Source organism: Oncorhynchus gorbuscha, linkage group LG11 (assembly GCF_021184085.1).
Source record: "Oncorhynchus gorbuscha isolate QuinsamMale2020 ecotype Even-year linkage group LG11, OgorEven_v1.0, whole genome shotgun sequence".
Lineage (NCBI taxonomy): Eukaryota > Metazoa > Chordata > Actinopteri > Salmoniformes > Salmonidae > Oncorhynchus > Oncorhynchus gorbuscha.
The window spans coordinates 22,139,615-22,164,454 of NC_060183.1; the positions used below are offsets into that span (position 1 = coordinate 22,139,615).

At 43.4% G+C, this 24,840-nt stretch overlaps 3 protein-coding genes across 5 annotated transcripts in view; 1 reads left to right on the forward strand and 2 right to left on the reverse strand.

The window, feature by feature from the left end:
* Positions 1 to 4,036: 4,036 nt before the first annotated feature.
* Positions 4,037 to 10,604, reverse strand: twnk (twinkle mtDNA helicase). The gene is made up of 5 exons (XM_046368943.1): positions 10,466 to 10,604; positions 6,871 to 8,261; positions 6,311 to 6,551; positions 5,968 to 6,217; positions 4,037 to 5,642 (listed from the first exon to the last, which is right to left on the reverse strand). Exons 2-5 carry the CDS (start codon positions 8,234 to 8,236, stop codon positions 5,259 to 5,261), a joined length of 2,241 nt encoding a protein of 746 aa, XP_046224899.1. The 5' UTR covers positions 8,237 to 8,261; positions 10,466 to 10,604; the 3' UTR covers positions 4,037 to 5,258.
* mrpl43 (mitochondrial ribosomal protein L43) lies at positions 10,354 to 12,205 on the forward strand. Its single transcript, XM_046368944.1, has 3 exons — positions 10,354 to 10,997; positions 11,190 to 11,296; positions 11,667 to 12,205. The coding sequence occupies exons 1-3, from the start codon at positions 10,867 to 10,869 to the stop codon at positions 11,882 to 11,884; spliced, it is 456 nt and encodes a 151-aa protein (XP_046224900.1). The 5' UTR covers positions 10,354 to 10,866; the 3' UTR covers positions 11,885 to 12,205.
* Positions 12,206 to 19,861: 7,656 nt separating this feature from the next.
* sema4gb (sema domain, immunoglobulin domain (Ig), transmembrane domain (TM) and short cytoplasmic domain, (semaphorin) 4Gb) overlaps positions 19,862 to 24,840 on the reverse strand; it is a 37,141-nt gene continuing 32,162 nt past the window's right edge. For 2 of the 3 annotated variants that reach the window (XM_046368945.1, XM_046368947.1), the window contains 6 exons: positions 24,125 to 24,263; positions 23,533 to 23,755; positions 23,255 to 23,370; positions 22,993 to 23,147; positions 22,379 to 22,440; positions 19,862 to 21,860 (listed from right to left, as the gene is read on the reverse strand). In XM_046368945.1, the coding sequence (XP_046224901.1) occupies positions 20,836 to 21,860; positions 22,379 to 22,440; positions 22,993 to 23,147; positions 23,255 to 23,370; positions 23,533 to 23,755; positions 24,125 to 24,263 (1,720 nt within the window). In that variant the 3' untranslated portion in view covers positions 19,862 to 20,835. The remainder of the gene's footprint in view (positions 21,861 to 22,378; positions 22,441 to 22,992; positions 23,148 to 23,254; positions 23,371 to 23,532; positions 23,756 to 24,124; positions 24,264 to 24,840) is intronic. The other variant, XM_046368946.1, reaches the window with a different exon arrangement.

A 24,840-nucleotide genomic window follows, 5' to 3' on the forward strand; every position in this document is an offset into this window, starting at 1 on the left:
ATTTCGGATCAATTTGATGTTATTTTAATGGACCAAAAATGTGCTTTTCTTTCAAAAGCAAGGAAATATTGAAGTGGCCCCAAACTTTTGAACGGTTGTGTATCCTCTTCTAAAGCGCTTTCAGGGTGGAGGATCACGTGGGTCAAACATGCCAAGCGCACAAGAGTTATTCAGACGGAAGGATATTATCCCCCTGATGTCTTCGCAACCAAAGGAGAGAGGAGAGTAGGGGGGAGGAGAGAATTTCTTCATCCCCATCTAATCTGAGCCAGTAGTGGCCTGTAATGTGGCTATGAGGGAGTTTAGTCATAGACCTGTCCTGCACGCTACACTAAGCATCAGAGGCATCATGTCCATAAGGGGCACATATTTGTCCTGTTTAAAATATATTATTATCATTGAAAAATGTATAATTCTGTAATACTACTAGCCAATTTGATGAAGTTGGCTTTAGTTAGCCCAATCTCCCAACTTCATAATTAGGTACCAAGAAGCCATTTCAGGCTATCAATCAAGTTAGAGTAGCTAGCTTGTCTAACTATCTTAGCAGGCACGTCTTCTGGCAAGGTTGGTAGAAATACAAGAAATACGTGTACTGAATAAGATACATTCACTGACAGATTTTAGCAGAGATACAGAGAAGCATATTTTGTTTCTTTAAAACAATAACCACCAGTCAGGAGGATACAGACAGCTTCAGTGGTATGCTTAGATATGCAGAAAAATATACATGTTTTGTTTACATAGAATTAAGCATAATGATTATGTCTCTAGATTGCAGGAAAACATTTTTTTGGGGGGTGCATAACGCCCTTCCTAAGCATGAAGTACACAGAGAAAAAGACTAATGTAATTATGCCCCAAAAAAATAGTTTTATTCTATATATTATATAGATGGAAGCACACAGTATGAAACAAAAACAAAATTCCCTGAAGTGTAAAGCAGAAACCAGGTTGTTTAATTGAAATATTAATGTCATGATGAAGAAGGAAGGATCATGAAAGAGAGAGAAATAAAAGATCTAGATGTAATGAAGGTTAGGAACTCGAAGAAAGAACAGAAATGTCTTATTTACATAAGTAATCACACCCCTGAGTCAATACATGTTAGAATCACCTTTGGCAGCGATTACAGCTGTGAGTCTTTCTGGGTAAGTCTCTAAGATCATTGCACACCTGGATTCTTGTATTAAATACTTGAAAGGTTGTGAAGTTGGTAGTTGATCATTGCTCAACAGCCATTTTCAAGTCTTTCCATAGATTTTCAAGGCAAAACTTTAACTAGGCTACTTAGGTACATTCAATGTCATTTTGGTAAGCAGCTCCTGTGTACATTTGGCCTTGTTTTAGGTTATTGTCCTGCTGAAAGATGAATTTGTCTCCCAGTGTCTGTTGGATTGCAGACTGAAATAGGAATTTACCTTGGCTCAGCTCTATTCCATTTCTTTCTATCCACCCCAAAAAACTCCCTAGTCCTTGCCGATGACAAGCATACCCATAACATGATGCAGCCACCACCGTGCTTGAAAATATGAAGTGGTACTCATTGATGTGTTGTGTTGTATTTGCCCCAAACATAACACTTTGTATTCAGGACAAAGTTAATTCCCTTGCCACATTTTTCCACTTTTACTTTAGTGCCTTATTGCAAACAGAATGCATGATTTGGAATATTTTTATTCTGTACAGGCTTCCTTCTTTTCACTCTGTCATTTCGGTTAATATTATGGAGTACCTACAATGTTGTTGATCCATCTTCAGTTTTCAGAGCCATTTTCAGAGCCATAAACTCTGTAACTGTTTTAAAGTAACTATTGGCATCGTGGTGAAATCCCTGAGCGGTTTCCTTCCTCTCCGGTAACTGAGTTAGGAAGGACGCCTGTATCTTTGAAGTGACATTTAAAAAAAACCTATCTACCAATAAGTTCGCTTTCCCGCGAGGCATTGGAAAATCTCCCTGGTCTTTGTGGTTGAATCTGTGTTTGAAATTCACTGCTCGACTAAGGGACCTTACAGATGTATGTGTGAGGTACAGCGATGAGATAGTCATTCAAAAATCATGTTAAACACTATTATTTCACACAGTGTGAGTCCAGACAACTTATGTGACTTTTTAAGAAAATCCTGAACTTATTAAAGCTTGCCATAACAAAGAGGTTGAATACTTATATATTCAATACTTTTCAGCTTTTCATTTTTGATTAATTTGTAAGAATTTCTAAAGACATAATTCCACTTTGACATTATGGGGTATTGTGTTTAGGCCAGTGACACAAAATCAAAATTTCCTCCATTTTAAATGTGGGCTGTAAGGCACTGTACCTCCAGCTTTGTCCACATAGTTGCCTTGATCTCAAAATGAGTTAATGGACCGAAGAACTCTGCATATCCATCCCCACCAACCTTATATTAGAAAAGAGCAGTATATAGGCTTCATGGGGTAAACAAGATTGTTGAGACTCCTGCTATATCTGCACGGCTCTATGCTTGTGTTAGATGAAGTGTACAGTACATGTACATAACGTATAAGCTCTCTGAAGATAAACCTTTACATTTGCGTGAGATTATGAGCTATTGCCAATTTCCCTTCTATCCTGAAACAGTCAAGACACTTGAGTTTGATAAGTGAAATTCCTGTGGTTACAAAGACCTCGTGCTTTGCCTCCTCCATAATTAAGTTGCTGCTCTGATGTGTTCCATCATCCTCTCCTTCTCCAGATGTCAGTAAGTTGAATGAGCACAGAGCTCAGATCAGATTGAACAAATCCGAAATCAAAACAACAAAGTTTCAGGACTTTGAGGAACTGGGGATATCAATACCTGATCATCAGTTCCTCTTTCAAAACGGTCCTCTTATTCACTGCTTATTGTTTCCTATGTACTCAGTCCATTCAACAGCAGGTTTCTATTCCATGTGATCTTGCGGAAATTGATAAAACATGGTTGTTGAATGCAATATAGAACTGTTACACGAAGAAGAAGAAAACATATGTGAACCATTCAGGGTTTCATGGATGTATGATTATCACAAATGCTGACGACGGTAATGACTGCTTTTTTTACCATGTGTGCGTAGAAACATGTGAATGTGACATATGCATTCAGTTGTGTTTGTGTCCGTTTCCTACCCCTTGGAGCCGATGCTGGCAAGTGATGGAGCCGCCGTCCCCATCCAGGAACGCCCAGAGAGCACAAAGGGCCTCTTTCAACCACTCTTTTAACGCCAATGTCCCACACCCACACTGTCATCCAGACACCCAGAACCACACAGCCTGGAATCATTATGGAATGTTCACTTACTGTAGCCTACTTCGACAGCAGTAAAGCATTCACATGAAAACGGCACATTAAGAAAAACCTCAGAACCGAGGGGGGAAATCATGGAATGAAAAACCTAGCACCAAATCTGCCCAGAAACTGTCTCCCCTGCTGCTGTCTCAGCAAAGCTGTGTGTCACACTAAAATGACTCCCATGTCCATCGCTTGTGTTTAGCAATGAGTGGATGATATCCTGTTGGGTTTCCCTACCTCTCAAGCCAAGTACAGCATGCGACTCTGTGGCTAGACTACAAGAACACAATACCATTTTTGGAGGGGGATATGATTCACTGTGCTAAGAACAATATTTTAGTTCCAGCAGCTGCCCAGAGAGCTCAGGTGGACTACAGGCCATGTGTTTAAACAGTGTGTCTTGCCAGCCAGGAGCTTCCTAGGACTGCTCTGTGTAGGGAAAGACCACTAGTGGATCTGACAGACTCCACAGTCTTATCATTTCAATCCTGAGAGAAGAGGAACAATACTATGAACCCCCGATATCCCTGTACTGTGCATCAATCTGAATATCATGAGAATCCCCGACATGGAATGCAAGTTAAGGAATAATTGAGTGTTCTTTAGTGAGTATCTAATGTAGAAACGCATTGTCTGCGTCGAGGTCGGTTTAAAAATGTAATGTTGTTATGACATTGGGACACAGTACATCAGGGGTGTCGGATAATATTTCAGTAGGGGGCACAAACCTGATTATTTTCATCTGGACGCTGGTATTACATAAACACACTAAGCTGTAGGTTAGCTACATAGGCCTACTGTAAATAAATCGCCCATGAGTATGCATGGCAACTCACAGCGGACACTATTTGGATGAATCACAGACACCCTCTAGGGATCAGAATCGCACATGAGCGCTTGACGTTTTAATGAGGCAAACAAGCAGCAGCACTATATCTGTGTTCAGTAGAGGGTAACATTCACATTCTGCAACAATCCACATACAGTGATGGTGCTTCTCCTGGTGGAATACTGTACCTCAGAAGTCCTAGCTCCTGTCATGACAGTATACTGTTACTATATAGCAATACATGTAATAACATGGACAGTCAAGGGTTTGGATTAACGGAGTTTAGCTTAACGGAATTTCACCACCTTTGAGTGGGGAAAAGCAGACATAACAGTACAGTAGTAGTAGAAATATAAATACTGTCAGAACTTCATTTCGGTAAGTCAACTATCTTTCAACTATTATTTTAAAAGGAGCTGCCCAGTGAAAATATCACTTTTTTTAAAGTTAATATTCTGTTAAAGCATATGCAAATAATGTTGTTGACTTGTCCTATATTTGCATTTGTGGCCAATGCATAAATTGAAGAAAAAACCTAATAAAACCATCTCAAACTTATATCTCAAACATCCAGTTTCAAAATGCTTGCTATTTCCTCATAGAATATGATGTCATCTCCCTGAGATGGATGAGCTGGCCAATCAGTGGTTTAGAGGAGGATGAGCTGGCCAATCAGTGGTCTACTTGAATGAATATCTTATGACCATTATATACCTACACCATTCCAAAAAAAGCTGCTTTTCAACCTACTTAATTACAATTTTTGTAAGGAAAACTATTTCCCTCATATTGTAAGTATTAATAATCATTTCATAGAAATCTGGAAAGACTGGGTAGTTACTTCAAGTGCCAATACTGTACTCTTCAATGGTCATTCGTTGCCAACATCCAACATATCATACTAATGTTATTTTACATAGCTCTTTTCTCCTTTAGATAACATCTTTCATTCCATCTTTCTGTGACATAAGTAAGCACATTTTCCAATCAGGTGACAAATCATCAATATTAAGCAATACATTTTCCTTCCTTTTATGATACTGTACCATAAATTAAGGCCCAATACCTTTCTGTCATTTCAAATCATTATACACTGAGACAATGTTCTTTGCTTAGATCAATGAGTGAAGTCTTCTCTCTATGGCTGTTTCTTCCCCTCGCCCTCTGGTGTGCCCTTCCCTGCTGCAGGACTCTTAACAGCTCTGGGAGTTTTGGTAGCTTTGGGTGGCCTCTCCAACTTCACTAGTTTCTCCTTTTTAACCGTTGTCTCCTCCTTCTTTAGAGTTTGTCCTAAAGACTCCTCATTATCTGACCCCTCCCCCTTGTCACCTTTGACCTTTCTCAGCTTGTGCTTGCCCTTGACTGGGCCGGAGAAAGTGAGCGAGGCCTTGTTGAACTCCAGAGGGAAAATGCCCACGTCTCCGTCGAAGCGGTTCTTGGCCACCTGGAGGGACCTCCGGCCGGGGCATGTCACCAGCTTCTTCTCCTGCAGGATGAGCACGTTGTCTGCCTCCTGGCTGGCCTGGTAGACAGGAGTTTCAAAGGTTACTAGTACCAACACATATAGGTTAAACATACATTGGTGACAATGTGTGTTGTGGTGAATCTCTTTGATTGAAAAAGAATGCGGGCCTGTGAAACTAATACATATACAGTACATGGAACTGTTTTTGATAATGTTGTCACAAGCACCACCTATCGATCAAACATAGCGATGCGCCCAACAGAATGACAGGTGTAATGAAAGCACTCAATGCTTTAAAGAGGCAAACAAGGAAGCCACGTTATATTTATCTGTCTACATTTATATTGACATGATTCAGTATTAGATTTAACCCTGTACTCACCTTGGCTGTTCCAAAGATGGACGCTGTCTGTAGTTCTCTGTCGTCCTCCTCTTTCCTGGGGTGAATGATCAGAGTGACGTGACAGCTGCTGTTGGTGGCAAACTTCCTGAAAGCTCCGATAATGTGGTCCTGGATGGCAAACTTGTCTACAGAGAGGTTCTCCTGGCCCATCATGAACTGCAGGTTGTCAATGATCACGTGACTGATGTCGTAAAGGTAGACAGCATGTTGCATGGTGTCCAGCACAGCTCTGCAGAGGGAGAGAGGAGGAAGTTATATACAACTCAAGCTGTACAGTACATCTACAGATTGACATATTACTCAACACTTTCAGAGGACTCACTTGATGTTCTGCTGCCCGTGAAAGGTCATGAAATAGAGGGGCAGGTCCTCGAACCTGTCGGCCCACGAGTCGTACTGGTCCAGGTTCTCCTCCAGCCTCTGCATGGCGAACTGGGTCAGCATGATCTTGGCCAGGCGCACGTTGTTGATCTCAAAGCTGCCCCACAGCGTGTTGACGCCCTGCATGCACAGGTCCAGGGCAAACTCACTGATGAAGGTGGTCTTGCCGCTGCCCGTGGGTCCTGGAGGGGAGAAGAAAAAAAAGGGAGGAGAGGTACATTAAAGTTAGAGCCACAATCAACATAGTCTGGTAGCAGATTGATCATTTGCTTTTGTTTTGACTTACACAGTAAAGCAATATTCTCAGTCTAGTGTCAGGTTAAAAATCAACCCCAATTTGAAGCATATTCTACCATAACTAGCTATATCAAATCAAATCAAATTTATTTATATAGCCCTTCGTACATCAGCTGATATCTCAAAGTGCTGTACGGAAACTATATACATCTGTGTAGAACAACATGATCAAATGACAATATGTCATCCTACTATACGCTATACCTGTGAAGACTGTCAGTTCCCCTTTGCGATGACCCTTCATGATCCTGTTGAGCTCTGGAAACCTGGTCCATTTCACCCCAGCCACCTGTTCCGTGTTGGCAAGCTCCCCGTAGACGTCCTCCCTGAGCTGCCTGAACGACACAATGGACTTGTGGGCGGCGGGGATGGAGGCTTTGACGATGCGGGCCAGGTTCCTGCCCTGGAACAGGGCCTCCAGAGGACAGGGCTGGAACTCCCCCGGGCGCACTAGGGAGCAGCGCTTAAGACCCAGCTTCCTGGAGAAGATCTTGGAGGCCTCCCAGGAGCGCATGTCCCCTCCCAGCCACAGGGTGACCCGCTTGAACTGTTCCAGGTAGGGCAGGAGAGCTGGGGGCAGAGTGTTAACACCCCGGGGCAGAGCCACACTGGGCAGGCCTGTGGCCTGGCTCACTGCCAGGGTATCCACCTCCTGGCCTGTCAGCACCACCTCAGAGTCCATGCGTCCCACCAGAGGCAGTCCAAACAGGTTGTGGTAGGAGCCAGCCTTGGGCACCGTGGCCTCGGTATAAGCCACCGTCCCGCCCTCCATGCTCTGGGCGGATAGCAGCTTGACGCCCCGCAGGCTGGAGTCCCTTCCACCAAACCAGGGGAACACCAGGCTCTTGGTGGGCTTGAATAACCTCACCGCAAACTTTTTGAGTGTGGCGTTGGAGATCTTGCTGATCTGGAACATGGTTTTGACTAGCTGTGCCTCCTCGTCAGGGAGGTCTGAGAAGGGCACGGCACTGGACCAGATCCTCTGCACCTCCCTGAGCTCCTGTTCCTTCTCCTCCCGCTCCTCCAGGCTCTCGGGGTAGCCCAGCAGCACGTGAGGACTGAGGGAGGCCTGGCCCTCCTTCTGCATCACCTCCAGGCAGTCCTGCAGGTCCTCCCAGCTCCCCTCCACCAGCGTCTCCTTGCACAGAAATTGGCCTGTGGTTTTGTCAATGAACATTGTAAAGCTCTCCCTCCCTGTATCCGCAGGGACACCCACAGCCGAGTCCAGGAACATGCTGGGGGCGTGCAAGCAGCTGTAGCCATCATGGAATGGGATGTCTTTAGAGCGTAGATATTGTTTGATATCGGTCACTGTAATAGGGTCGACAGGAAAGTCTAGGATAGACTTGGTATCTTTTTTGTAGCTCCTGGTACAACTGATTGGCAATGACATCCCCCATAGTGGTCCCTGAGGATAGTATGAAGGAATAGCAAATCTTGGGGTGTGTGGCTTGGTTAGGACTCTGACAAGGGAGGAAGAGAGGCATCTTTGGGGAGGCAGCCTTGGGGTGCTGCGGGCTGCCACCTGCAAGAGACAGGTGGTCCCTTTCAGGAACCAGCTCATCCACATCTGTTACCTGTTCAAGACATTGGACCTGAAACATACCAAAGAAGGATTACACAACCAGCAAGGAAAAACATAGCTACGCTAATCAGTTAGCTCGCAAGCTACTAGCTACATACTGTACATTAGGGATACCAACTACATTCAGCCGCGGGACATTTTTGTTATTGAGTGTATAGTCAGGGCCGGAACCAGGGTTTACGTTAGCTGTTAATTGCCGCCCCCCCCCCCCCCCCCCAAAAGAAAGGCAAGTAAATAAAACTGTTGCTCGACAATATGACCAGAAAAAAATCCATGGCAAAATAATGCTTTTTATTCATTGATGGAAATGCCAGTTGATGTAAATACATTTTACCTTCATGCTTGTTGGTCTATAGGTTAATTTGCATTATTTAGTGGAATTGAATTGGTCTGTGTGTATTTTCGTAATTCATCATGTACCTTATTTATCCAACACAACTATCACACACACACAAGCCTTCCACAACCATACGACCCACTAAAAATGAATTTATTTCATCAAAATAGTTTAACCTGCTTTTTATTTGGCTTTCAAGCATCTATGAAAATTCCCTTTTTTGTTACAAATTTAACTAGAACTATGCATAATGCACTAACTACTTGTAGTGGCATCTGGCTATAGAAAATTAACACTGGTCTCAACAAAAATCAAGTGATTAACCAGCTAATCTTTATATTTCAAGTTTAGCCAACTTGGATCTATTTGCTAGCTAGCAAAGTTGAACTGTTATGAACACACCGTTCTGTCTGTCTCCAACTGTTTGAAAAGCATGTTAGGCTGTCCACTTCAGAACTCAGCAGTCCCGTTCTGTGAGCTTGTGTTGCCTACCACTTCACGGCTGAGACGTTGTTGCTCCTAGATGTTTCCACTTCACAATAACAGCACTTACAGTTGACCGGGCAGCTTTAGCAGGACAGAAATTTGACAAACTGACGCGTTGGAAAGGTGGCATCCTATGACGGTGCCACGATGAAAGTCATTTAGCTGTTCAGTAAGGCCATTCTACTGGCAATGTTTGTCTATGGAGATCGCATGGCTGTGTGTTCAATTTCATACACCTGCCTGCAGTGGGTGTTGCTCAATTCACTAATATGTACTTTTGTATATATAGTGTATCTCAAATGGCCGGTAAACCTAAATTTTCCGGGTCACCCAGTCCGGCGCCACATTTTCCTAATGGAAACCATGGCCAGAAAATATAATTAATTTGTACAATGCAAATTGACCACAAGAAGCCCAAACAAATATAGTTAGCTAGTATTTGAAAAAAAAAATGGTTTGATAACATTTGTTTACGATTCCATAGCTATGTCTCTCTATTTATGCTGGAAATACTTGAGAACAGATTTCCTAAATAAAAATGGCTTTGAACTGATTTTCTGGGGATTTCTGTCTTTTGTGTTATTTACTTTGTTCAGAAAACTTGGGGCCAAATCAAATCTATTTCGGGCCGCCAATTGGGGAACCCTGCTGTACATTAACCACTAGATCAGGGGTAGGCAACTGTTCCTGGAGGGCCGCAGGTACTGCATGATTTTGTTCCAACTGGGCACCACACTTCTGACCAACTGAGACGATTGATCAGTTAAATTACTGCCTAAATGTATCCCTCCTGGTCTTCCAGGTCGGTTAAATCAATAGCACGTGGCACTCCAGAACCAGGGTCACCAACCTCTGCACTAGATGATGGTTGTTGTTAACCAGCTAACTACCGGTTTCCACTGGCTATATTGTAAACATTCATGGGGGTAGCTTTCTGGTCTTAATTTAAGGTTAGTCATAAGGTTTGCTGTGTGGTTAAGTTAAAATCACATATTAAGAAGATAAATTGTATAAATTGGTGTGGTTTATGACTTAGTGGCTGTGGTAATTAGCTAACTGACGTGAGTAATTTGTGACCTAAGCTAGCTAGCAACATTTTTACAGGGGTGTCAAACTCAAGACCTAGACAACCAGGTGAGGGGAGTTCTTAACTAATCAGTGACCTTAATTCATCAATCATGTAACGTTACTTGATTGACGAAGGGAGGAGCGACATACCGCAAACACACGGCTCTGCATGGAATGCGTTTGACACGTGATTTAAGAGGCCAAAAAAAGGAAGACAGAAGTGGACAAAAGCGAGGTTGCGGTAGCTTTAACCTTTTATATTGATATGCATCCCTGCATACATTCTTTCAAACTAAACTAAAATTATAATGATGCACACCAACCTTTTCTTACATTTCTTCTTCCATGCATGCTTTTGCGGGCTTTTGTTGCGTTATAAAAATACGTCCGTGTGAAACAAAGCCATCAAACCAGTATTGTAATCGCATACACAAATCATACAAAGAGAACGCTTTGATTGTAAGTTTGTGATGGATAAATCTATTTTATATTCATATTTGATTTTTTTTTACATCGAAAATCCAACTCAAATGTATAACATGTATAAATGAATTCAACATTTACGGATTCCTGTGTTTGTCTTTCCGCCCGGACTTTTCACTTGACGGACTGCATGTTCTTCTCATGCCCGTCAAATCGTCCTTTAGCTACTTAGTCCATGGAAGTTAAAAAACATACACATTTTACATTTATATAGAGGTCAAAGTATTTATCAATATTGAAAATGACATCTAGAGGCACCCCGAGTCGCTTCCTACAAAGTGTTCTGCAAAACGGGGTGGGTCGGTATGTTTGTCAAATGAAGCGCATTTCCCTCATCTTCTCCAAGAATGGACAGAGCTCTCTGGGAGCCAGGTTAGTGTCATAAAGCTATCTAGCATATTGTGATTAGTTACCATTTATTATCTAGTGTGCTTTCTATGCCTGTGATATGTGGTTGTCCCACCTATTTATCTTAAGATGAATGCACTAACTGTACGTCGCTCTGGATAAGAGCATCTGCTAAATTAATTAAATGTACATGATTATCAACAAATCCTTTCTTAGGGAATTCATCGAAGAAGGAGTGGTGGATTTTGCCCAAAAGAACCCTGGAACCGTTGTCTACGTATCTCCTCAGTCCTGCAGGATCCCTAAAATTGTTGCAGAATACTGTAAGTGTGAATTAAGTGATATTTTGTATGGAGCAATATGTTCACGTCGATGTATTAAATATTGTTCCGCCATATCAGAATTCACTGCTACGGTAATATGAACTCGTCACATTTTTGTGGCTGCATTACACAAACATTACGGTAGGCGGCGCTAGAGCCAAACCGTTCATATGTTCTGTCATTGAGTGTGATCCAGGATCATTGTGCAGTGAACCAATGTCGTTGTATATAAAAAAATATTTAAAAAATCATTTTTACATTACATTGTTTGTGATTATTGCAGTTTGGATATTCATGTGATGCAGATCACGTTTTATCAAAACATCCCACATCTCAAGGAATTGTGAATGTGCCTTGTGTTTTCCTGCAGTAAACGGCAATGTGAAGGAGGAAGCCATCACAAGCAAGACGTCTCAACAGATCGCAGAGTTAATAACCAAACTGACCAACCAGTCTGGCCTGGATATCATCCGTATCCGCAAGCCCATCCACACAGACAGCCCCAGCATCCAGGGCCAATGGCATCCCTTCACTAACCGACCCCTGTCCATTGGACCAATCGGACCCCAGAAACAGCAGGCCAACTAAAGACTGAAACCTCATAATACTGGCAATATTTTTGTCTGTTATCGTCACCCTCATCAGTGGTAGAATACAGGTCAGATGTCCACTCTCCACAGAACTGTCCAGAGCAACTCCATGGCAGACAAGCCATTGTGTTTCTGAAACACCTGAATCACCAGATATGTTATAGCATATCTGCCATTTTCGTTTGAATGAATTTTGCACAGTTATCAGAGGCTTGTCAACTGGTGCATACAGAACAGTTTGTGTCCAAACGAGTATTTCAAACTGCTCACTACAGCTGTGTTTTACGAATAGAATAAAGTGGTCAATGTTTTAGACTCAGAAGTGACTAAGTTGTGATCATTTGGGAGGGGCTAATTTAAGACCCTGCGAGGCTAGGTATTTACGTGGATGATCATTTAAACTGTTCAAGCGTTTGAATCAGTCGACTGAGTTCTCTGAAAGACGCATCAAAATAATTACAGATGACTACGACAGACAATCCTAGACACATTGTAGAGATGTTTATTTTCCATGGCATGTAGCATATGTACTCATTTACACCAACAGCAGTGTTTCAAGTTGCCATTACACCACAGTTCAAACAGAATCTCAATTTAGAAAATGTCTGCCAATCTCCAAAACCATCTAAACATTGTGGAATGACCCAGAAACATATGGCTCTTGAACGTCTCTATCAGCTACCCAACAATAAGAGAACAGGGAATGTTCCCAACGACTTTACTGTAAGCATGTCTTGTATGAACGCTGTGTTGATTGTCTGCCGATGACAACATAGCTGTGGGTGGTGCTGTAAAAGAAGTGGTCAGATAGGATTTCTGGTTGAACTTGATGGATGAGTTTCAGACAGGTTGCGTGTGACTGGTCACAGGAAAGGAAATGGTATAATCCGAAGGTTGATTGTGTAAAATGCAAAGGGTGCGTGAGTCATGAGTGTGGAAGGGAAGAGGAAGTGCACCTGTGACTGCAAAGCAATTACAGTCATGTGGTCATGTGTTCTCAATTTGTTTGGTGACCAAAGAGGATGGCATTACGTTTTTCCGGCTGTGAAGTCAGTGTTCTAGATTATAGTTTAAACAATTGATAAAATGTCAAATTGTGCCTCTTCATTCGGGTATGTTTTTTGACGGTTACCTGACAGAATGTAGAGTGGACTTAAAACAGGAGATGATGTTAACCTTAATAGAATCCACTTCATACTAGTTATTTAAGTTGGGAAAAATTATAAGTCTGTTATCCTAAGAACATCTGAACAGACTGCTGTTTTTTCTATTGATTGGAGTTGGGTTGCCACTAGTATTAACATAAATAATTATTTATCACACACTGATTACAGGCAGAGACTGACCAGAGTAGAGTTCTCAAATCACATTTTCCCCCCGATGAGAACTGTCAGAGCTTGACTGACACTATGGGTGTAAAAGCTCTAAATAAAGATTGCTGTTGCTTAGTTACGGCCCTAGACCGCCACTCAGACTTGCCTTTTTTCCCAGCAGTCTTTCAGCCTGTGCTGTACCCCCATACCCTGTCACAATCATATGTGTGAATTACTCACAATGATATGTTGAGCAGTCTGTGGAGAAAACAGGGTCGTGTTCATTAAGTTCCAAAACAAATGAAAACAGACTACAATAGGGAGGGACTACCTGTCTTTGTATTGTATAAAATGTTTTCCATTGCGTGTCCTAATGAACATGACCAAGGCCTTGATTATCATCACCCAACAGCAATACTATTGGGTATCATGCTGTCGAGACAAAAGGACGCTGTTGGAACATGTTTTGCATAATGCTGTACTGTACTGACTTCGCCCTTGGGCATTGACACACAGGATTATTTCCAGTCAATCTGATGCAAAATAGTGTTTTTATCCTTTACGGGTAGTTGCACAAAACAGTTACAACATACAGTACCATTCAAAAGTTTTGACATTCCTACTCATTCAAGGGTTTTTCTTTATTTGTACTATTTTCTACATTGTAGAATAATATTAAGGATACCAAAACTATGAAATAACACATGATAATAACACACTAAAAACACATGTAGTAACCAAAAATGTGTTAAACAAATTAAAATAGATTTTAGATTCTTCAATGTAGCCACCAGCTTCACCTGGAATGTTTTTCCAACAGTCTTGAGGTAGTTCCCACATATGCTGAATGACAGCTTTGCACACTACTGGCATTCTCTTAACCAGCTTCACCTGGAATGTTTTTCCAACAGTCTTGAGGGAGTTCCCACATATGCTGAACACTTGTTGGCTGCTTTTCCTTCACTCTGTGGTTTTTAACCCTTTCTCCCCAATTTCATGGTATCCAATTGATTGTTACAGTCTTGTCTCATCGCTGCAACTCCTGTATGGAGGCGAAGGTCAAGAGCCGTGCTTCCTCCGAAACACAGCCCAACCAAGCCACACTGCACACAATGTCCACTTAACTCGGAAGCCAGCCGCACCCATGTGTCAGAGGAAACACCGTACACCTTGCGACCTTGTCAGCATGCACTGCGCCCGGCCCGCCACTAATGCACGATGGTACAAGGACATCCCTCTCAGGCAAACTCTCCCCTAACCCGGATGACGCTGGGTCAATCGTGTGCTGCCCCATGGGTCTCCCGGTCGCGGCCGGTTGTGACAGAGCTAGCAGTGCGATGCAGTGCCTTAGACCACTGCACCACTCGGGAGGCCTAAATTAACTTTTAACGTGGCACACCTGTTAATTGAAATGCATTCCAGGTGACTGCCTCATGAAGCTGGTTGAGAGAATGCCAAGCGTGTGCAAAGCTGTCATCAAGGCAAAGGGTGGCTACTTTGCAGAATCTCAAATATAAAATATATTTTGATTTGTTTAACACTTTTTTTGGTGACCACGATTCTATAATTGTTATTTCATACTTTTGATGTCTTCACTACTATTTTACAATGTAGAAAATAGTCATAATAAAGAACAACCCTGGAATGAGTAGGTGTGTCCAAACTTTTGACTGGTACTTGTATGAGAATTGTATTTTCTCCTCAAGTTCAATGATGGCCAAAGAATTACACATGACACGGCCAATTACATGGCTGATAAAATACTAAGTAGATTGTGAAGTAGTAATCATATCTACACCGAGCCAGAAAACCAGAAAACAACACATAACATGTAACACATTGATGTAACACTTTACAAGGGTATAATAAATCTCCTTATGTACAGAGCAAGAAAAGTCCTTGCAAGAGGTATAACGCAAATGAATCATTTAGTCATTGTTAACTCAAATGTATTCTGTAGGTGATGTGAAGTTAAAGGCCCAGTGCAGTCAAAAATGTGATTTTTCTGTTTTATTTATACTCTATTTCCACACTGAGGTTGGAATAATACTTTGACATTGATGATCCTTCCCTTTTAGTGTAAGAGCTGTTTGAAAAGCCTGCCTTGAGTGTTCAGCCTTTTTTGGTGGGATGGAGTTTTGGCCTGCATGGTGACATCATAGTTACTAGACCAATAGGAAAGAGTTCCAAACCTCTCTGCCAATATCAGCTAGTTTTCAGCTAGTTTCCCCCTCCCCACCTAGACCACTCCCAGACAGTCATAGCAACATTCTTGCTTGAGAAATTGCCCTTTGCTAAGAAGCTATTTTTGTCACAGTAAGGTACTTCATTGTTACCTAGAAATGATTTGATATTGAGATAAAAACGGCTGCACTGGGTCTTTGTCTAAACCTCCATTTGAATGTTGTCATGTCTGTACAGTATGACGTGATCGAGTATGTTTGTTGAAATAAGTGTTCCACAATGTTTATGGGGGCATAGAGTATATACTGGAGGTGCGTATTTGACTGGAGTAGCCAGCATATTTTCCAATTGACCGTAAGTAGTAAGTACACTACAATAACCATATCCAAGTCCCCTGCCATTGGAGATTTCACATGCTGATTGTACTTCTGTGTATGTTGAGCAGTCATTGGCTCAGATCATCAGGGTTCCTCACACACTCCTTCTTCCATCCATCTTCTCCATCTCTTCTGAGATCAATGTGATCTGGCTTCTTGCATATCTAAAGACAGATGCAATATAAAACAGCAGGTATAAAGACTTAATATGGCAGCAATACACTCTACATATACAGCATGTCTGTTTTTTGTAGTTTTAAACTAACTTCTCTCTGTTAAAACTTTAAATGTAACGTGACAACATCAGTGAATCACCTCTAATGACAAATGACATGCCCTGCAGTTTAAATGCCCAGTTAGTCATAAATGTCCAGTTTGTTCTTTCAACTTTGAATGTTCTATTCATAGGCTGAGTGAACACGTTCAACTACCCTCATTTGTGTGATTGCACTTTCAATACATCATTATTTATATTACATGAAAAGATAAGAAGATAAGCAAAACACATGCATCCGGCTCGCTTTTGAGCCCTGCTGTAGACAAGCTTTTGAACAACATTAATATAACGCTCCGGTGCCATTGTGTTTTTTTACACTTCCACGAGACACCTTGTGAAAACTGCATGTGTAATGACACACATATCATTCTGCATAAATATTCCAAACAACCAGGTTCTGCTCGGCTATTATAATGACCAATGGGAGATGGCACGTCTTTGTTATAGCCCAGCACTAAAACACCCGATTCAACATAAATCACTGCCAAGCCCTTGATTAGTTGAATAGGGTGTTTTCATTAGTGCTGGGCGAGAACAAAGAATGCACACCCGGTGGGTCCTTCCAGGCACAGGGAACAGTATTTAGGAACACTGCAGTAGCCCCTTTCCAAAGACAAGGTCACAGGCACTGTTTATAGGCCAGGCTTAATTGATTGGGGTGGTATCATGGAGGTTTGTGAACTCAACAGAGTCCTCTAGAACAGGGTGTGTGTGTGTGTCCCCTCCCGGGGCACGTTTTGGTTTTTGCCCGAGCGCTACGCAGCTGATTAAGATAATCAAAGCTTGATGATGAGTTGGTTATTTGAATCAGCTGTGTAATGCTGGTCAAAAACGTGCACCCAAAGTGGGAACCCAGGACCAAGTGTGGGAAACTGTGCTCTAGGGGAGAGGGGGGGATGAGAGAAAAGGAGGGCAGGAGGGGATGATGATACTGTAACGTGGAGAGGCCAGGGAATGGAAAAGGGAGGATATAACGACAGAGAGGGAGGGAATAAAGGTAGGGGGAGAGAGGGTTAGGAGGAGGAGCAGGAAACCTCTTGGGGTGCAAAGCAGTTCCTGACAGCCCCCCTCCCACACACAAATACAGACACGCACATATGCACACACCCTCCCTCTCCTACTCTATCAGCTCACTTCATCAATGCCCAGGACACACATCAATGCCCAGGACACACATCAATGCCCAGGACACACATCAATGCCCAGGACACACAGGTCAAATGTTTTCCTGTGCCGCTCGGCCGCCTTCGATAGAATCCACACAAAAAAGGACAACAAGCCTTCACTTGGTGTCTCTATGGAGTCCAGCCCATGAGCCATGCCAAGCACCGCTGATACCGTCAGCAATGCAGTAACAGATACACAAACCGGCGCGCTGTGCTGCGAGCCACCAGGGAGCAGCCGGGCAAGAGCTGATTACACACTTCACTGTGATGAGGAAAGGCCTTTATTTGACACGGCAAGCCTCGACATGTTTAGAGAGTACCGACTGACTGGCTGTTTGTGATCTTGTTCCTATGCTGGATGCATATTCCACCATATGGCACCATATTCCCTATGTAGCGCACTACTTTTGGCCAGAGCCTTGTATATTCCCTATAGTGCACTAAACGTAGTGCACGTTATAGAGAAGGATGCCATTTCAGACACAACCACTACTTGCTTTGGTCAGAGTGGACTCTCCAGGAAATGGAGCAGTGGAGTAGGTTGTCGCTAGCAGCATACGTTGTTTTTGCGTTGACACTGATGTCACGTAAACATTGAGAGAGCGTTGCAGGTTACGTAACAATGACGCAGGTCTTTTTTTTGTGCGAAGGTCCTATAGCTCATCTGGCATGTGGCCACCAGCTTGGGACAGCAAAGGACACATAGCAGCAACATCAAACTGGGATGGAATCTGGACTGGACTGTTTCTTTTATACTGTTTTTCACACTGTGTATCCATATACTGTATTCTTCACGTAACTTATTTTAATACATCTACTACTGTACATATCATTCTTAGTAGATCTTTTTGGTGTACAGAGCCTTCAGAAAGTATTCACACTCCTTGACTTTTTCCACATTTTGATGTGTTACAGCCTGAATTTAAATTGGATTACATTTAGATGTTGTGTCACTGGCCTACACACAATACCCCATAATGTCAAAGTGTAATTATGTTTTTAGACATTTTTACAAATTAATAAAAAATGAAAAGCTGAAATGTCTTGTGTCAATAAGTTTTCAACCCCTTTGTTATGGCAAGCCTAAACGACTTCAGGAGTAAAAATGTGATTAACAAGTCACATAAGTTCCATGGACTCATTCGGTGTACAATAATAGTGTTTAACATGATTTTTTAATGACTACCTCATCGATGTACCCCACACATACAATTATCTGTAAGGTCCCTCAGTCGAGCAGTGAATTTCAATGGTTACTTTAAAACAGTTACAGAGTTGAATGGCTCTGATAGGAGAAAACTGAAAATGGATCAACTTTGTAGGTACTCCATAATATTAACCTAAATGACAGAGTGAAAAGAAGGAAGACTGTACAGAATAAAAATATTCCAAAAGATGAATCCTGTTTGCAACAAGGCACTAAAGTAAAACTGCAAAAAATGTGGCAAAGAAATGAACGTTATGTCCTGAATACAAAGTGTTATGTTTGGGGCAAATTCAACACAACACATCACTGAGTACCACTCTTCATATTTTCAAGCATGGTGGTGGCTGCATCATGTTATGGGTATGCTTGTCATCGGCAAGGACTATGGAGTTTTTTTGAATAAAAATAAATGGAATAAAGCTTACCGCAGGCAAAATCCTAGAGGAAAACCTGGTTCAGTCTGCTTTCCAACAGACACTGGGAGACAAATTCACCTTTCAGCAGGACAATAACCTAAAACACAAGGCCATATATACACAGGAGTTGCTTACCAAGATGAGATTGAATATTCCTGAGTGGCCTAGTTACAGTTTTGACTTAAATCAGCTTCATAATCTATGGCTATCAATGATCAACAACCAATTTGACAGAGCTTGAACAATTGTAAAAATAATAATGGACAAATATTGTACAATCCAGGTGTGCTAAGCTCTTAGAGAATTACCCAGAAAGACTCGGTTATAATCACTGCCAATGGTGATTATAACATGTATTGATTCAGGGTGTGAATTCTTATGGAAATAAACTATTTCTTGTTTTTAAATTTCAATACATTTGTAAAAATTTGTAATAACATGTTTTCACTTTGTCATTATGGGGTATTGTGTGTAGATTGGTGAGAAGTATATTTAACCCATTTTGAATTCAGGCAGTACCACAAATATGTGGAATAAGTCAAGGGGTATGAATAGTTTCTGAAAGCTCCGTACCTACGAATAGATTGCATTTGGATTACCGATACAGTGTTATTTGGGATTGTTATCTGGATTCGTTCTGACATTCGTTTCTCATTTTTAATTGTTTGATATTTGTACTGCACCGTTAGGAGCTAGTAACACAAGCATTTCACTGCACCCGCTACAACATCTGCTAAACTGTGTAGATCAATATGTCTGCCGCAATCGCCTTCCTCTTTCATGGAGAGGAACATGAAAGCTGATGTTTGGTGGTTGTGGACTTTGACTTTGAAGAAAGGTTGAAATGACAGTGACAATGTGCATGTTCATAGTAATTTGAGAAGTATTTCAACAACATGTGCAGGGCACAGCTTTCTCTCAGTCTTACCTTTGCCTTCTGGTCTCCTGTTGGGCTCACACATCTCTGGCAATCAGATCCATCATCATCATTATCACCACTCAGTTTCTCTGATCAATCTGACCAGAGATCAGTCATTAACGATTGTCTTCATTCTTTAATGATAGTCTTCATCCCGGCCAAGTTTAGATAAAACCTGCCGTCTATCCATACTGCTGTTTTCCCCCTTTGACACAATCCGACACGCTAACAACACAAAGATGCTAAAAAGTTCCATTTCAATTTGGTTTCGGCGCAACCATTTCAACTGCCACTGTTGCTACTGACGGCTGCCACAGCGATACTATTTCTATTTACATAAAGCACAAAAGAAAATGAAGATAAGTGTGTGGTATTAAGGTATGACTGCAATGTATTATTTGTCCAACCATATTTGCTCTCATATGAAGTTCTGTAGGCCGGGGTCAATAAGAGCCATCTTAGACGTGTATGGCACTAAACTACCGTACCCATTGTTCTCTGAACTCAATAGTTTAGACGATGGTCTATAATGTTCATACCGGATTTGGTAGTTCCTCACAGTCTTACGTGCATCACCATCTCACTCCATGGTCGTTGGTCATATGACCTGGGCTCTCATCGTCCCGTGTCCGACGATACACCACAGCACTCGCTGTCAGTGTGCCTGCTGACCAGACCATCACTGACCCTACTTCCCCAATAGGGTAAGGATCTGAGGTAGGATTGTAACTAACTTGTGTATGTATCATGTATGTGACCTTAAGTCCTTGAAAGTCAATCAAAGGGTCCATGTAATAGTACAATGTGTGTCCAAAATGGTTACCATGACTACATCAATGACTGCTCCAGTTTGGTCAAAGTCAGAAAGTCTTCTTTACTCCAGTGTTCTGGAGGGAACGTGGGCCACTTGTCTCGAGTCACAGGAAGCTGCACATTGAGTTTTAGGGATGGATACTCCCACAAGTTGCTTTGACACTGGGTAAAGAGCAGCAGTATAATACAAAAGTTCGACCTTCCTGCGTCTTGGGGGCACTCTGGGGTAGTTGGGTTAAACCAATAAACAGATCAATGGGAAAGTGAGGGGGGGGGGCTAGACAGAGCTCTCGTCTGGCAGCTGGGGGTCCATTTGTGTGTGCTTCCTCTTCTCTAGGATGCGGTTGAGCTCTTCGGTGAACGAGTGGTAGAGGGGAGACGTGCTCCCCTCGGGGTCCGCCGTCTGCCTCAGCAGCACGTAACTGTTGCCGTTCATCTTGCGAAGGACACTGGGTAACGTGGCCGACATCCCGTTGGCGTACTCTGACGATGCGTACGCCGAGGAAGGCAGGGGCGGCGGCATTGGGAGAGGCGGGGCGGGAGGGGGCGGCGACTTTCCCGGAGACCCTCCCCCAGGCACAATCTGAAGGAAGCCGTCGCCCACGTCGTCCACGTTAGAAGCCGACAGGGAGCGGCGTCCGCGCTTGCTGTCCTGCCTGCCGTTGCAATGGATGGACATGGTCTTGAGCTCCAGATGAGAATGGGAGCTCTTCTTCCTCTCGGCTGCGGCCCCTGACTCGGGCAGCCCCACCTGGGAGTACTTGCGGCCCTGGTAGGGCCCTCGTTTGCAGAAGCTGACGTAGAGCAACACTATGGTCAGCACCAGACACAGCCCGCCCAGCACAGCCACCAGGGAGATATACATGGCCTCCATGTGCCTATAGGTCTGGAACTCGGGTCCAAAGGGGAGGGGAGCAGGTGGGGAGGGCAGGGGCTGCTCGGTGGGGGTGCTGGGGCTAAGAAAAGTGCTTTGTGGGGCGGTAGTGGTGGTGGTTGATAAAGTGTTCGTCGTGACTGTTGGCCCCACAGGGAAGGGCAGGTCAGGGTGCACCTTCACCGTGTACAGCCTCACTGGCACCCACACGTCGTTCTCCACGGCGTAGCAGTGGTAGTCTCCACTCTGGTCGGCCCGGGCGCCTATGAGGAGCAGGCCATCGGTGCCCACACGGTGGCCCGAGTCGAGGTCATAGCCCTGGAGCTCGTGCCCATCCAGGGTCCAGTGGGGCGTGGCCAGGTTGGAGCGCAGCTCGCACTGGAGGAGGATGTCGTCCCCAGACATCACCGTACGCCTGCGGTGGACTACTGAGTGAGAGAGAGAGAGAGGGAGAGAGAGAGAGAGAGAGAGAGAGAGAGAGAGAGAGAGAGAGAGAGAGAGAGAGAGAGAGAGAGAGAGAGAGAGAGATGTAAAGAGATGGCAGGTCATATTATCAAAGCAGAGCTAGCAGAACATATTAACCTTTCAGCGTCACTTCTCATCTTTATTCGTAGTAAGCTTCTGAAAGCAGACAGAACCCCGCAATGCAGACAGCTCGATCATCTGACCTCTAATTTAATGTAAGAGGAACTGATTAAAGTGAGTGGAGCAGCCCAGGGGAGTAGTAAAAGCGCTGCACACCTCATGAAATCCCTTAATGGCCTTTAAATGGTTTGGGTTTGCGGGCAAAAGAGCCACGTCGGAATATATTAATGCTGTGATATCCCTTAAAATAGAACTTGTGTGTGTGTGTGAGAGAATGTGAATGTATGATGCATGTGTTTGAGAGCGATTCGCACGCGCGTGGTGTGTGAGTGTATGGTGTGTGTGTGTACTCAGTACATACCAGCTCCTGTGCTGTTGTCACAGCCTCTGTTGCCTTTCTGTATATCCTGGGTTAGATTGGAGCTGAATAGGAGCCAGAAGAATGTTAGTTCTCATTTATGCTTCCAGGAGAGTGGGCACCCACACATACTGTACACGCAGACAAAGTAGGAACACAGAAACGGTAGGACAATTGAACAGTGTACTTTATGTGTACTTCATTGAAGTACACATACAATAGGATGTTGGGTTGTGTATTTAAGTAATCAAACAGTCCACCCATTTTATACAGGTACCTCACGGTGTGTTCAGTTAAAGTCAACAAAAGAAAGTAAACAACGACAAAAATTCTAAGCGGAGCCTATTAGAATATGATAGCAGTTGATCTGCCAGGGCTCTTTTAATTGGAATGAAACTCTCTCAAACTAATGCGGTGCTCAAAGCACATCAGCGATTCCACAGGAAAACCACCAAACAGTCTGATACATCTGCAGCAGTAATGAAGATTCAAATGTCTGACGCTCACTCATGCAGAGTAAATGATTCCAGACACAAAACAGTCCCCAGCCTCACTCACTGGTGTCCCACTAGTGTGTGTGTGTGTACGTACGCGTCCGTGCGTGTGCCTGCCCTCACCTGTTTGTGCGTGAGGATATTTCCACACACAGCGCCCCGTCCCAGCCACAGTACGGGTCCCGGGCAAACACACAGTCGAAACAGGACGTGTAGCGCTGGCAGGAGGACAAGGGGACCTGGAGCACTGCAGAGTTGGAGCCCACATAGACACTTCCCTGTTGGACGAGAGCTCATGTTTCATTATTTGGTAACAATTTACTTATAAATGGCAGGCACAATGCTTTAAAACGTGTTATTAGCATGTATGAGCAACGTATAGTACCTGTGTCTGGGAGATGACCATGCTGTCTACAGGCTGAGGGTTCTCAAAAAGCTGCAGCTCCTCTATGATGTGCATTTGACCTCCGACCTCCACAGCCCTGTGCAGCCAGCCGTCGTCTGCAGGGAAAAACACAGACATATCATGTTCATCCAACATTTATACAACGTTCAAATAACATTCATGTGATATGACATTGATATAACTCTCATATAACATTCGTGTAACATTCATTCAAGAAAATAATATGTATTATGCATTACACATCTAGCCAGACTCACCAGTTCCCAAGAAGAGCACGGTGTAGACGTGTCTGTCCAGAGCTGCCACCCGGTGCACGGCCATCTTGACGTAATTGACACTTCTCTTGAATAGTAGGGGGCGCCCTCCTATTGGGTGGACCTGTGTAGACATCAGGGGGTGGCGCCTCGCAAAGGTCAACACGTTGTCTGGGAGGTCACGGGACGAGTTGATGCCCTGGGACCGGTGTATGTTTGTGATACACTGAAGGGAGGGAAGGCAGTGAGAGAGAGAGAGAGAGAGAGAGAGAGAGAGAGAGAGAAAGAGAGAGAGACAGGAGAGGGAAAGAGAGAGCAGTCAATACAGATCAGAAGAGAGTGAGTGAGACAGAAATAGACAAGGGCTCACCTCAACAGCATTAAGTGACTTCCTCTTCTACACCCGCATATTAAAGAACTAGTCAGGTGACAGCCAAGTCTAAGTACTGCTTTCACTTATTCAGTCTTTTCAGATGAAGGAAAGAAGACGAGGAAAGGAGGACACCGTGTAGAGAGCATTGAGACTGATCCAAGGTGGTAAGAAACGGGGGAAAGGGGAGGATGAGGTGATTGAGGGGTATTCCTAGAGACTTACCGAGCCAGGTCTTGGTACCGGAACCTTCCCTCTATATTCCCTCCATTTGGAATCCTGCACCTCCATGTAAGGCCCCTCGAAGGCCCTCTGAATATCTGTGAAGGAGTACTGGCACACCGCAGACACCTTGACATTTTTCCTGAGAGAAAAAAAAAATGCCCCAAGACACAGAAGAAAAGTCAGAGAATAATAATTCAGCCGTTATATAAAACATTGAAGCTTGTTCTTGGAAAGTAACTGCCAGCGGCCACCCAAAGCGAATTTAGAACACATCAGTGATCCACTCACCGAGAGAGAAAATGTCTATAGACTTGGTCAGGTTTTAGCAGATAATTCACTGAAAGCTGTAGTGGGAAGCAGGTATGGAAGCAGTGATGTAAAGTCACACTCAAGTTTGACAACGGAGTATTTTTTTCCACCACTGGAGGGGAGGAAAGTGGGGGTTTGGTTTTGGGTAACAGTCATCTTTTCCTTGTTCTCTTCTTCCCTTTGTCTTCAACAGGGATATGGGGAGTTGGCACCACGTCATTGACGGGTAAGCTCTCGTCTTACTGTATATCAGCACTAAGCTTGTGCTTTATTCGTATTCAATGTGCAGTTCAGTCATGTACTCTCAACTGCGTTGGCATAAGTCTTACTACCTGGGACTACGCGCTTGGGTGAAAGACTGACTGGATGATCGCATCTAAAACGATACCCGATTTCCTACAGTACCA

Bases quoted from the DNA above. Each gene is read 5' to 3' on its own strand.
- mrpl43 (XM_046368944.1), top strand. From the start codon at position 10,867: ATGACATCTAGAGGCACCCCGAGTCGCTTCCTACAAAGTGTTCTGCAA. The intron at 10,998-11,189 runs GTTAGTGTCATA...ATCCTTTCTTAG, and splicing joins CAGAGCTCTCTGGGAGCCAG to GGAATTCATCGAAGAAGGAG. The intron at 11,297-11,666 runs GTAAGTGTGAAT...GTTTTCCTGCAG, and splicing joins TAAAATTGTTGCAGAATACT to TAAACGGCAATGTGAAGGAG.
- twnk (XM_046368943.1), bottom strand. From the start codon at position 8,236: ATGTGGATGAGCTGGTTCCTGAAAGGGACCACCTGTCTCTTGCAGGTG. The intron at 6,552-6,870 runs GTATAGCGTATA...TCTCCCCTCCAG, and splicing joins GGAACTGACAGTCTTCACAG to GACCCACGGGCAGCGGCAAG. The intron at 6,218-6,310 runs GTGAGTCCTCTG...CTCCCTCTGCAG, and splicing joins CACGGGCAGCAGAACATCAA to AGCTGTGCTGGACACCATGC.